This window comes from Pocillopora verrucosa, chromosome 10 (genome assembly GCF_036669915.1).
Source record: "Pocillopora verrucosa isolate sample1 chromosome 10, ASM3666991v2, whole genome shotgun sequence".
Taxonomy (NCBI): Eukaryota; Metazoa; Cnidaria; class Anthozoa; order Scleractinia; family Pocilloporidae; genus Pocillopora; species Pocillopora verrucosa.
The window spans coordinates 2,827,568-2,839,325 of NC_089321.1; the positions used below are offsets into that span (position 1 = coordinate 2,827,568).

General features: G+C 39.6%; 2 protein-coding genes across 2 annotated transcripts; both read left to right on the top strand.

The window, feature by feature from the left end:
• Positions 1-1,521: 1,521 nt before the first annotated feature.
• LOC131791213 (substance-P receptor-like) lies at positions 1,522-2,928 on the top strand. The gene has a single exon (XM_059108548.2). It carries the CDS (start codon positions 1,606-1,608, stop codon positions 2,596-2,598), a length of 993 nt encoding a protein of 330 aa, XP_058964531.2. The 5' UTR covers positions 1,522-1,605; the 3' UTR covers positions 2,599-2,928.
• A 2,519-nt stretch (positions 2,929-5,447) lies between these two features.
• Positions 5,448-11,752, top strand: LOC131791193 (ZP domain-containing protein). The gene is made up of 6 exons (XM_059108523.2): positions 5,448-5,733; positions 7,513-7,784; positions 8,266-8,409; positions 9,135-9,316; positions 9,840-10,150; positions 10,739-11,752. The coding sequence occupies exons 1-6, from the start codon at positions 5,655-5,657 to the stop codon at positions 10,849-10,851; spliced, it is 1,101 nt and encodes a 366-aa protein (XP_058964506.1). The 5' UTR covers positions 5,448-5,654; the 3' UTR covers positions 10,852-11,752.
• The last annotated feature ends 6 nt before the right edge of the window (positions 11,753-11,758 follow it).

Consider the following 11,758-nt stretch of genomic DNA (forward strand, 5'->3'; position numbering starts at 1 on the left):
AAAAGCTGTTCCTTGGATACCGTTAAAAACACATATTAGCCCCACCCCCTCCCACCTTGAGATAGGAACTCTATTTATTATGACATTTTGAAGCTTAATTAAAAAACCAGTAATTGCAAAACGCGTTTTGATCATTTTGAAGCATTTTCTTTATTCTGGTTATAAGCCTCCCTCGGATATAAGCCCTCCCGTGCGAAGTTGTGTGAGCCTAAGTCTTATAAGCGAGAGTTCACGGTATGTGTTTCAGTTTTGAGCAACGTGAGAAGTTTGCTTATCCTGCAATTTCTCTAATACGAATGTTGCGTCATGGAGAGGAAGGTCGTCCATCCCACCTCAGCACCAGTTCCTTTCCGGTGCCAAAGCCACTTCGCTGATTTCAATAAGTTTTTCAATTAATTTCTAATCAATTTGTTTTCAGTTCAAGTACTTCATTATCATAATAAAGAAATGTCAACTGAGGGCGTCGAAACATAAAAGCTTAAAATGTGTTACTTGATTTCAAGTTTACTGGAAATACTCTCTCAGTCGCTTTTTTTTTTTTGCCTCGAATATTGTATTCATCTGAAAAAAGGAAAATAACTATGGAGTAGAAATAACACATTTTTAATTAAACATAATGTGATTATGTTTACCCCACACCGTCTCCAAGAAATTAATTCAGGGATAGCTCGTTTTGCGACGCCGGGCAAAGGAGATTTTTGTTGGGTCTTAGTAAAATTCATTTGATCCCCCCATAAGGCTCCATGATGCTCTTTGTATCCCCCCCCCCCCGATATTGACTGTTAATCAGCTGTCAATTTTTTGTAGCTCCCCCCTTATACTCTGTTGGTGACAGCTGATTCCCCCCCCCCCATGTGCCCCCTGAAAGTATGTGATTCCCAAATCCTCCCCCCTCAAGGCGGCTTTTAAGATGTAATTTCCATTTGTCTTACCAAATAACAGCGTTGTCGGTCCACTTATATCTTGGTTTGATGTCTCCACTTTTAATTGAATAAGTGAAATACAAGACCGCAGTAATATAAAATGTAGTAATCATTTAGTGGAAAAAGGACATACCTAAGTGAATGATTTGTGGGGGTGTAAAGTGTTTCCGTAAACGTCAAAGGACTTGTCGATGAAATTAAACATTATGTAGCAGAGGCTCTCTAGAAAGTCGCGAGCCTCATGAAACAATGCACACGGTCGGAAAAAAAAACCTCCCTAACCAGCTGTTTCCATGCTGCCTGTACAGCAAGGAAAATTTATTGCCGCCCCCAATTTTATTTAAACTTCATAACATGTTTAAATACTGACTGGTAGTGTAATTTACATATGAAAAGCTTCTGTATAATGTCTCGCTGTAGTTTTTTCAATGTCAAAAGTTTTTCGAACCCTCAATCTGTAGCGGAAGTAGTACCGCTACAGAATCCTACAGCCATATTTTAATTTTGATTTCCAACTAACGCAGTGATGACAGTTTCGGACGCAATTAAAAATGCAAATGTGACACTTTTTCAGCTGGATGGCATCAGCCGAAGCGAATCTGTTTCCACACGCTAAGTCGATCGTCGAGACCAGCAGAAAAGGAAAGTAGGACCGGGGTGCTATCCCATTAAAATATAGAGGATGTTGCGAATTAAAAATGCAACGATGAATGGCACACAGTCATCGAACTGCTTCGATCCTACAGCAAGAAAAGTCGGTTACACCGTCACTTACTTCCTCTTACTCGTGTTTTCGTTGGCTGGAAATATTCTCGTTGGGATAATTGTCTTCAAGACGAAACGCATGAGAAAGCCCATAAACTTTTTTATTGTAAACATGGCTATTTCCGATCTTCTCTTCCCGATTTTCTTTTTCACCCCAAAGCTTATGGTGCTGCTTAACAACGGTCCTTGGATAATCAGCGGTGTTGTTGGTCAGATGTCATGCAAGCTGCCTCATTTTCTTACAGATGTCTCCTCGTTTGTATCCATCCAGAGTCTGATTCTGATAGCAGTGGATCGATTTGGAGCTGTGATGTTTCCTCTTCGTTCTCCACTCATCGGTTCAAAACTGTGCCGTCTCTTCATTCTGGGCACTTGGATCGTTGCGATGGCTATTCAGTCTCCGTTCCTCTTCGCCCTAAAACTCGTTGACAACAAAGAACGAGTACGGTGCGCTTTGAGATGGGAAGAAACCTTTGGAAATTCGTCGTCTTTCGAAAACTACGCTTTAGCAGTTATAATTTTAATGTTCTGTCTTCCTTTGGTTTTGATCACCTTACTTTATCTCTCCATTCTCCTTAAACTCAAGACCCAGGCGATTCCTGGCGAGGGATCAGACAATGCGAGAGAACAACGTGAAAAAAGAGAGCGGAATGTGCTGAAGATGTCCATCGCTATCTTGACAGCGTTTACAATATGCTGGCTACCACATAATATCTACTGGTTCATGGACTTATTTCCGCCGGAAAAAATCGTTTTAACGTCATGTAGTTTCCGTCACTTCGGGTCGATTGCGTTCCTTCTGGGTAGCGCAAATTGTGCTATAAACCCTTGCGTATGTTTCATTTTCAGTGAAAATTATCGGCGTGGTCTCAAGAATCTTTTTTGTTGCGCGACTACATCTCAGGCGTAATCTAGTAGCACCGTAGTGGCACTTTGAATTAGACGGGATTGGTTGCTGAACGAGTCACTTAAACATGAAATACCCAGCAACGCTCAGCGTCATCGGTAGGAACTGTTAAAAAAACTGATCGCTTTTAACTTGTGCCTTCGAAAACAGAACCTGCACTAAAAATCTTAAAAAAATTTACCTGTTGTCTGTTATCTTAACCGCAGATGCTTCACTTTTTTGTTTGAACTGTGTGGTCACTTAAAGTATTAGTTTACCTAAGGAACAGCAGCATCTTGGAATTATACAATGAGAGATTATTCTTTATTAGCAAAATTTAATGATACTGATCTATCAGCTAAATTCACAATTCTAACGGGATTTCTGTTTTTATGCTCTGATAATTGCTCTATATTTATTTTTCGGAGAGAAATTCAACAGAATGAAAAACTATGACTTCCGTTTCTGGCAAGCTCGACCAAAATGTCATAGCCCGGCTGTCAGAGCCCGGCTGTCAGAGCATCGGTCTAAGCTGTTAAAAAATGAGCTTAACAGTACCATACAATTACCTCTTTTTTAAAAATGAAAAACAGGGCAATATCACACGAAAGGTATTTCAGTATCTTTGCAACGGCACATTCAATTGTAGAGAGCAAGGCCTAATTTCACATATTTTGAGAGTGTAATTCGTTATTAAAATAGTCTTCATTATGTTTTACTCCAGATAAAAATTTGTCATACAATCGGTCGAGAACATCTTGACTGTATCAGTTAGTATTTGGGAAATTTTTACAACGGTGTTAAACCTTTGATTAAAATTTGCGGTCATGACGACCTCTTTCGTAAATAACCATTTCAAAAGGTAAGTTGTTTATGTTGGTTTATTGAAAACGAAAAATAAATAATTGAGTTAAAATGGCATCATGTATCCTTTTCAATATGCGTCGATCAATTAGAAGCTTCAGCATTCCCCCTGGGCAACCCCAGGGCAACCGGGTTCGTTCAAATTCCCACCCCCCGAGGCAAAACTTGTGTCCATATGCCCTACCCAAGCGCCGGGTTGATGGTCAATTGTTTTGTAAAGGGCAAATTCAGCGGCCGTTATATACGTTACTTTCTTCTCATTGACCAAGCTTAAAAACCCAGACCTTGTGGAACCTTTCTTCTGAGCCATCGGCTCACGAAAGTGAACTTTTTAACTTTAAACGCTCTAAAAACACGTGCGCTCCATGTACGGGTCTTTTGCAATTTTTTCTACTTTGCCTTCAGGTTAAGGAAAAAGTAAACATCTTTCGCTCAGAAATGCTGCTAAAGTCAGTTTCGTCCTGTTAAACCACAATTTTACATTTCTTTTACCTTTTTTATACTTTCCACGGAAAAATGAGCAAAATAAAGACGTTCTCAATTGACCCTCGGCTTGGGTATGTTCTTGGTATGTTTTTAGTATTTTGGTTAGTCTCAGCCTGAACGTTCTTATAAGAAGGGAAAAGCAGTTCTTATTAAAAAAAAAAAAAAAAAAAAAAAAAGGGTGCAGCAACATTTCCCTACCTGGGATTTAAAAATCTCCGTGTTAACTTCCTTTGAAGTAACCTGAGCATTTTATTTAAATTGCAATTAGATTGACTTATTGCGATCGCAAGTGACAAGTCGTTACGAATTTTAATGACAGGTGACGAGGGACTTGCAAGGCAACGTAACTTTTTTGATTGCCATTGTACATTTTATGTGACACGAATGTGAGAAATCCAATTTTACTTTTGAGGGGGCTGGGCTCGCGGTAAACCAAATATTCATAATTTTTATTTCGTATGACTCTACCTTTTATTAGGTTTACAAAGATATCTACTTTTCAAGGGTTTTGTTAAAAGTGAAGCGCGAATGAACGATTTTCCAGAAGACAACCTAAATCGTTTTTCGCCGCACATTTATCTCAGTACAGCACTGCTGCTGTAAGTTTCCCTCAAAACTATTAATGAATAAAGATATGAAATAAATTAAAAACAGAAAACAAAAAAAAGAGTCATTAAGTTATTTCTCAGAGTTCATCCAAGCCTATATTCTTCTTGTGGTAGTATACTGGGAATGTCACACCAAGTTCCCCCCGAAAGAAGAGTGTTGTGTGACATTAAAACCGAAGGAAACGAAGGAGACCAGTTTTGGAGGACTTTGGAATGATTAAGATTTACTCCATTCTTTTCAGATGATCTTGAGCTCGCGAACTTTCCCTAAAAACAACGTTTGCCCAACGTGGCACAATCCCAATCCGCACCCTTGAGAATTCCCGCGCAGTTCCTAAAAAAGAAGCGTTACGCCCGGCAAACATTTTGTCAAGGAGAGGTTTTGTATTCCAGTAATATGCGAGCTTGAGCCGTTTTTAAGTCAAAAGCGAGGTAGGCGATTACCAAAGGCTCGAGACTCGAGACCGAAATTCAGTTCTGCTGAAATGCAACGATCACGAGAAGGTGTTTGGATTGTATGTGGACTCAATCGGTAAATCCGATGTTTGAATGTGAAATACAACAATGATACGACAATGTTTACTGTAACCAGGTAATTTACCTTCTCTAGGATAGAGGCAGTTCGCCGCCTCGCCTTAAAAACCCCTAATCCTCTTAAACATCTCGCAATTGGCAGATCTCTTTTGTCTGCCACCTTGAAGTCTGGAAGCTTGGGAGATGCGAAATTGATTCGTTCTCAAAAGATTCTTAAAGAATAATTTCATCTTAGATCATACTTTCTTTCCTGTTCTCGCTCTTAAGAAGACAACTGATTTTCCTCTCAAGATTGACTTCCCTCGAATCAATTCGACGCTACCCCACCCCTGCTCAAACATTTTAACCGTCATATGCGCATCCTGTTTCCGGTTACAACAACATAGCCTTTGTACTCTTTCGAGTTTCTGTAACCGACATGACGAACAACCATTCTGTTTACAGCTAAGGCATTATGAATTGAAAATTACATCCTTTGTAACCAAAAGAAACATATGTGAAGCTCCGGGAGTTCTCGCTTGATAAAACGATCTGTTTTTTGTACAATCGTTTTGAATTTGCAACGACAGTTTACCACGTTTCTCCAAGATGGCAAAGCCAGTTGTGGTGATGAAAATCGTGCATGCAGTCGTCTTTGGTCTTGTTCTTCAGAGTTGCAGTACAGAAGGTATGATATTGCAGTTGAAAAACAAGATTTACCACGAATTTAGGAGATTCTTGACTTAGCGTGGCTAGACATACTGCATGTGTTGTGCTTTTAACGATCGTAAAAAATCTTTTCATTGATTAGCGGAAAGAGCAGATCGATCTTATTGATGTGATGCCGTAGTGTTTGAACACTTGGGCTTAAACCCTGGAAACATGTTTGTTCCCAGTGACTGTAACTAACAACGAGTAATTAAAGAACTTGTCGGCTTTCCTTCGACCCGAGCCATTTCTTTGATATCGTAATGTTCATTAATATGTAAACATGACAAGTTAATGCGGTACAACCAGTGAGTGACTGGTCTCAGAAAATATCGTGAAAGATTTTGGATTAATCGAGTGTTTCATGTACCGACATAATGAGTGGTCTGAAAGTCGATAAATAGCGGTCTGAAAGAACAGATTTGTCGTCCGATTTTCAAACCTTATTTTTTCCTATTCGTTTTATATTAGTGCGTGACCCCGAACGGCTCAAGTTTCACTCAGGGTGCGTTCCTTTGAGAGAATCCGGATCAGGATTTCTGATCTGTGGGGTTCCTTTCGAGCAAATCCATTTTCAGATCAGTGATTTATCAAATCCACTCTGGACAAGGATTTATGGATCATTGATCTGCGCGATCTGAAGACGGATCATTGATCCAACGCGTTCCTTTGGGCGAAGGATCCGAAATTAATCATTTTGCCCAGCGGTGCTCAATTTCAAACAAGTGGGTAATTCATATATTGACCGGAAAGATTGTTGGCAATAGCTCCACAAATTTTGCGATAAACACGAAATGCACTCGATTTTGTTATGTAAAATCGATCGGCCACTGATCGTAGGAATTCAGGGTTCCCAAGTATCCATGTCGTAATCAAAACTTGCCTCTGTAAGTCAGTGGTAGGTCTCCATAAGGCAGACCTGGGAAGCAGGCGCTCCAAACAGCTGACTGTGGTTCTTGAAATCCGAGAATGACTTCAAGAATCTGAAACACTGAAGAGTGGTTTAATACGTTCAAAATAATTTTCAATGCAGACATGGCTCTGCCTCTGCCTTATCGAAAGAAACAATAGAGATTCGTAAAATTCACAACTTCTCGCTTCTTGTAGTATTGAATCATCGGAAAGTTCTCTATTACCGGTAACGAAACAATAGCCTCTCTACACGCGACGGCCATCTTGTTTTCGTTTTTAAATTTAGCGCGCTATTCTTCTGACGCGCTCTACAATTTCGCGCCTGCTGTCATGGTAACTGATCTGATGAAATAAAGCTCCGTTCCTCTGATGCACCGTAATCTGTGTGATCTTGGATCACAAATCTTAACCCGGATCCTCCCAAAAGATCGCACACTCAGATTCCTTTCCAGTACTCCATAGTACTTCTTTTTAGTTTATTCGAACCTCCAGCAACCGCTGGGCCACAGCCTGCTCATCAATAAGGCTCTAACTGGTGAGAGGGCCGGGTAAAGGTCAATATGGACCAATTTTGCTTCCCTTGTTCACTGTATAACAAACCTGGACGAAGTGGCATCTTTTACTCAAAGGACTGTGGTTACGATAAGTCGCTTTGTTTGTAATCACATGGATATTAGAATCCTTTTCCCAAACCAACGGAAGATTATGGCACAGTTACCCCCATTTCAAATGGAAAATTCCCAGTTTTTAAGGCATGTATTTTTCATGATTGCATGCAAAAGAACAACTCGTATTCCTTTAATGCATAAAAACAGACAATGTTTAAAATTTTTGCAATATTTTTCAGCTGAACTTCACAAGCAAGTCACTGTTGACTGTGATTTCGACCAAATGTTAGTTCACATAGAAAAATCCCTGATACCAGAGTTTAAAATGAGTGACGTGCGCTTATTAGATCCTAACTGTCAGCCAACAAAATTCGAGAACAGCAGTCACATGACCATTTCTGCACCGTTGATTGGCTGTGGTACCACGTTAGAGCATACGAAAGACAGTCTAATTTACAGAAATATGGTCAAGGATGTTCGGGTGACTCAGTCTGTTATCAGCCGATTACAGGTTTGTTTTCTTTTTGTTTGTTTTTAAGTTCAGATAGTTTGACTCTTCAACTCCCAGAAGTGATTAACAGGTAAATTCTCTCTGTAGTATCCCTATATCCATTATGAAGCAAACAGGTAATTAGAGTACTTAAACATGTTAGGTAGAAGATGTTATCTTGATCTAATACCAAAGTATTGTAAATGATTTACTAGGAAATTTGTAGCAGCTAGAGGGGAGAATTGACGATCAGTTGTTGAGAGTTTAAAGGTTGAGTGTTTATCGGGTACAATTTTTGATGGGACACCTCGCGGTAAATTTCGTTTGATAATCGTTACTAAAAAACTACTTATGCGTGTTACTATGATATTATGTGCATGTAATGCTGATAACTGTTGTATTATCTCTAGTAGAACTACATTTCACAAAAAATTCTTCTTTTCACGATCTTATCTTGAACGTGATTTATTTGTGTCCATTTCCTTATTATCTTTTTTCTCAGGACTTAGAGATTCCATTTGAGTGTACTTATCCAAACCAGGCTGAAGCCTCATTGATTCAGATGAACATCACAAACACCAAAGTCATTTTTCTGGCACCTGACGATGGTTCTGGAATGTTTGATCTGGATCTGAATATTTATAAGGTACGGATGAAAGGACAAGGAGATTATGTGGTGCGAAGGGATGCACTGATATATCAGAGTGCATGAGCATTCACTCTCAACTTGTATTCGCAGTGATAATGTGTCTAAAAAACATTACGCGCTTCTGATTGGCTGAAAACGAGTGCATTCTCATGTAATACGAGTGCAAAGTTGAAACACGAGTTCAAGTTACAAATAGCGTGCGCACGCTTTTAAAATGTCGTCAGTCTTTACTTTCTGTGCGATGTTTTTTCATGTACATTACTAACAAGACATTGCTTGCAATTTGGTGCCCTACGGGCTCGTACAATTTTGTTGTCTCTGAAAAATCCACTCGTCTTATTTAAACCAAACTGCACTCGAAATCATGTTATTATCTAATTACCTATACACAGTGCATTAGCTACTACAACGCGAAGCCAATATCAATGCGACTAAACTATGTTGTAGTGTGTGGAGTATTCCAAGGATCGCCCCTCGTCGACAGTCAATGTTCCATACTCTCTCCTTTATACTTTGTTAGCGACGACTGCTCCCCCTTCGTTACCCCTAAATACCGTGTGATCCCCCAAAAATCATCCGACTCCCCTCCAGGCGATAACTTAAGACTGGCCCCTGTTCCTCCATCATTGTAGTGCACTCTCTTCACTCTACCTTTGATTTCATCCAATCCTTAGTAACACCTTTGATGAATGCGTTTTTACGTGCTTTGTTTCACAATGCAGAGCGTAGACTATGATGAAGAGTACAGTAGTTTTCCACTGGCGGTTACACTGCAACAGCGACTTTACTTACAAGTATCAGTAGACACGCCTGACACGCGGTTGGGTATCGTCGCAGACACGTGCTACGCCACGCCTATAAACAGTATTTCTAAGAAAATCAAGTATGACATCATCGTTGACGGGTAAGTATCAATGATTGTTGCAAACATTTTGCTACGCTGTAAACGATCTTGTCTTAGATTGGTCAAAAAACTGACTGGTGAATTCATGCGTGTGAATGAACTTTATTTTCTGATTGAATACAAAATTATCTTACCTAAAAGAAAAACAAAGATGCTGTTTCATTGGCTGACGTCATGAGCGTGCACAATTTATCATTCCCGTGTGCCGTTAGAGTAGATTTCAATTGAGTGCTGACCATAATTGGTTTCGCTTTATTTCGCATTGTGATTGGTCCAGAAACCATGCGCCACTGTGTCAACCAATCAGATGCAAAACTAAAACTGATCACGACTTGGTCGCCCATATTTTCCCGTGCTTTAGGCAGTTTGTTTGGTTTTACTTTGAGTTCTCATTGGCTCTTTAAGTTATTTTCCTTTTTTCTGATTGGTTGTTGTGATTTTTTTGGTGTAGATTTTACAACACTCTGTCGAGAAGCGCTCTATTGCGACTTTCGGCTCTGATACACTATTTTTTACAATTAAGGTGTCCAAAAGACGAGACCGTGAGATTTCACAGCGGCCCTCCCACCACGCAACGTTTTAGCATAGAAGCTTTTAAGTTCATGAATGGCCAGGTCGTGCCTTACGTTTACATTCACTGTGAAGTCGTCCTATGTAACCTGACAGATGGCAAGCCCAGCTGCATGCAGAAATGTGACCCTCATGTGAATACTAGACTGAGGAGGGAGGTCAATACAGATTATTACGACCTGGAAAAAGGGCCAATAATAATTCTAAGGGATCCTGAGGATAATTTTGAACCAGAGAATGCGGAAGAATTTCGAGAAAATCGAGGTATGAGTGACGCTAGTGAGAAAGAAAGTGAAAGGTGAACCTGGCGGGGGTTTTGGTCCAGGCATACCTAGAGAAAAGTTGGTAGGAATTTCCTAAATTAAAAAAGGCAAGACGGACTCTAGTGAGAAAGAAGGTGAAAGATTAAGTCAGCTTAAGGCCTTATGGTCCTTTAGGTGAGGTACTGTCCAGGTTTGCGAGAGTAAAGCTACTTGGAATGTCTTAAATTATATATGGTGAAATTGGGTTCATGCTTGCTATTGGCGGCGGACAAGACGTCGTGATTACTTTCATTTACTTCAGACTAAAAGATTGGGCTAAAATGTTCGACCATATCAAAAGTTTACCTTTGTCTTATTGAGAGATATGTTTCTTCCGTCTTTTCACGAGCGTGGGATAAGGAAAAAAATCCTGAGTCCCCATGAGGTCTCCGAATGTCTGAGGTTTGTTTCCTCATGGGGAATCAGAATTTTTTCTAGGCCCACGATCTTGACTAGACGATAAAGCACATCTTTCTCGATTTCTTTTCCGAGCTCAAAACTTACCATTTTTCTTATTCTATTTACAAAATATATCGTTATTGTTTTCCAGATCATGGATCGAAAAACATGACCAAATGGTTGTTCGTTGTCATGGGATGCGTCTGTGCAATGTGCTTTGGAGCTGTACTCCACACCATGAAAGAAGTCAAACAAGCGAAGTAAATAAAAGTTAAAAGTTTTAAAAGCGTTTACCCTAAATTAGTCAATAATGAATGGAGAACATGTTAAAGAAGAAGAGCACTGAATGAATATACTTTTTAACATATGATGGGCCGTTGAGCTGGAGAAGCAATTTCAGTTGACATTTGATCGATATAAATGATACACGAACTTCTGCCCGGATTGTTCCAGCTGGATGTGGAGATATGCTTTTTTCCTGTCAAGTTTACATATAAAAATATATTTTCTCATGCTGTAGCGAGAGCGTTTAGAAAACTCAGGCCAAGTAGTGCAACTTGTACTGAAAACGATCACTTTTCTCAAACGTCTGACGCCAGATGATAACGTGATCTCTGGCTCAACGCGGGCTAAGGTCACTTTCCCCAGAGCTAAGGCAAAACATTTACTTCAACTTTGATCGCACTTTAGTTTAACGTGATATTGCTGAAAACGATCAAAACAGAGGGTGAACGGAAAACGTGTTAGTCTCGACGAAGTCTAATATAGTACTGAACTAGTCAATCGTGTATCGCTTCTTGTTACCTCATGCGAGTGAAACATTTTCCCTAGGGAGACCAAATAGGATTTTTCAACCTAATTGTTTTATCTCTAAACAGGTAGATGCCTATTTATAAACCATGCTATCTTTCGAGTGTACCTCAATTTTGGTATACAATTACTTACAAAAATTGGCACTCCAATATGATGATAAAAATGACTTTATATTTAAAATAAATAAAGATAGGGTGCAAGTCATGTTGAAAAATTGGTGAGTCATGTGCTAATTTTTCCTAACTTTTGGAATTTTCGACAATTTTAACCCCCACTTAAACTGAGGCCAACCGGCTCCATGGGTTGTGATTTCTAAAAATCTACGCCAGCAAATTAAAACATATCAATTACACATCAA

Excerpts from the sequence above, each read along its gene's own strand:
- LOC131791213 (XM_059108548.2), top strand. The coding sequence starts at position 1,606 with ATGTTGCGAATTAAAAATGCAACGATGAATGGCACACAGTCATCGAAC.
- LOC131791193 (XM_059108523.2), top strand. The coding sequence starts at position 5,655 with ATGGCAAAGCCAGTTGTGGTGATGAAAATCGTGCATGCAGTCGTCTTT. Across the intron at positions 9,317-9,839 it reads TATGACATCATCGTTGACGG|GTGTCCAAAAGACGAGACCG; the intron begins GTAAGTATCAAT and ends TTTACAATTAAG. Across the intron at positions 10,151-10,738 it reads AGAATTTCGAGAAAATCGAG|ATCATGGATCGAAAAACATG; the intron begins GTATGAGTGACG and ends ATTGTTTTCCAG.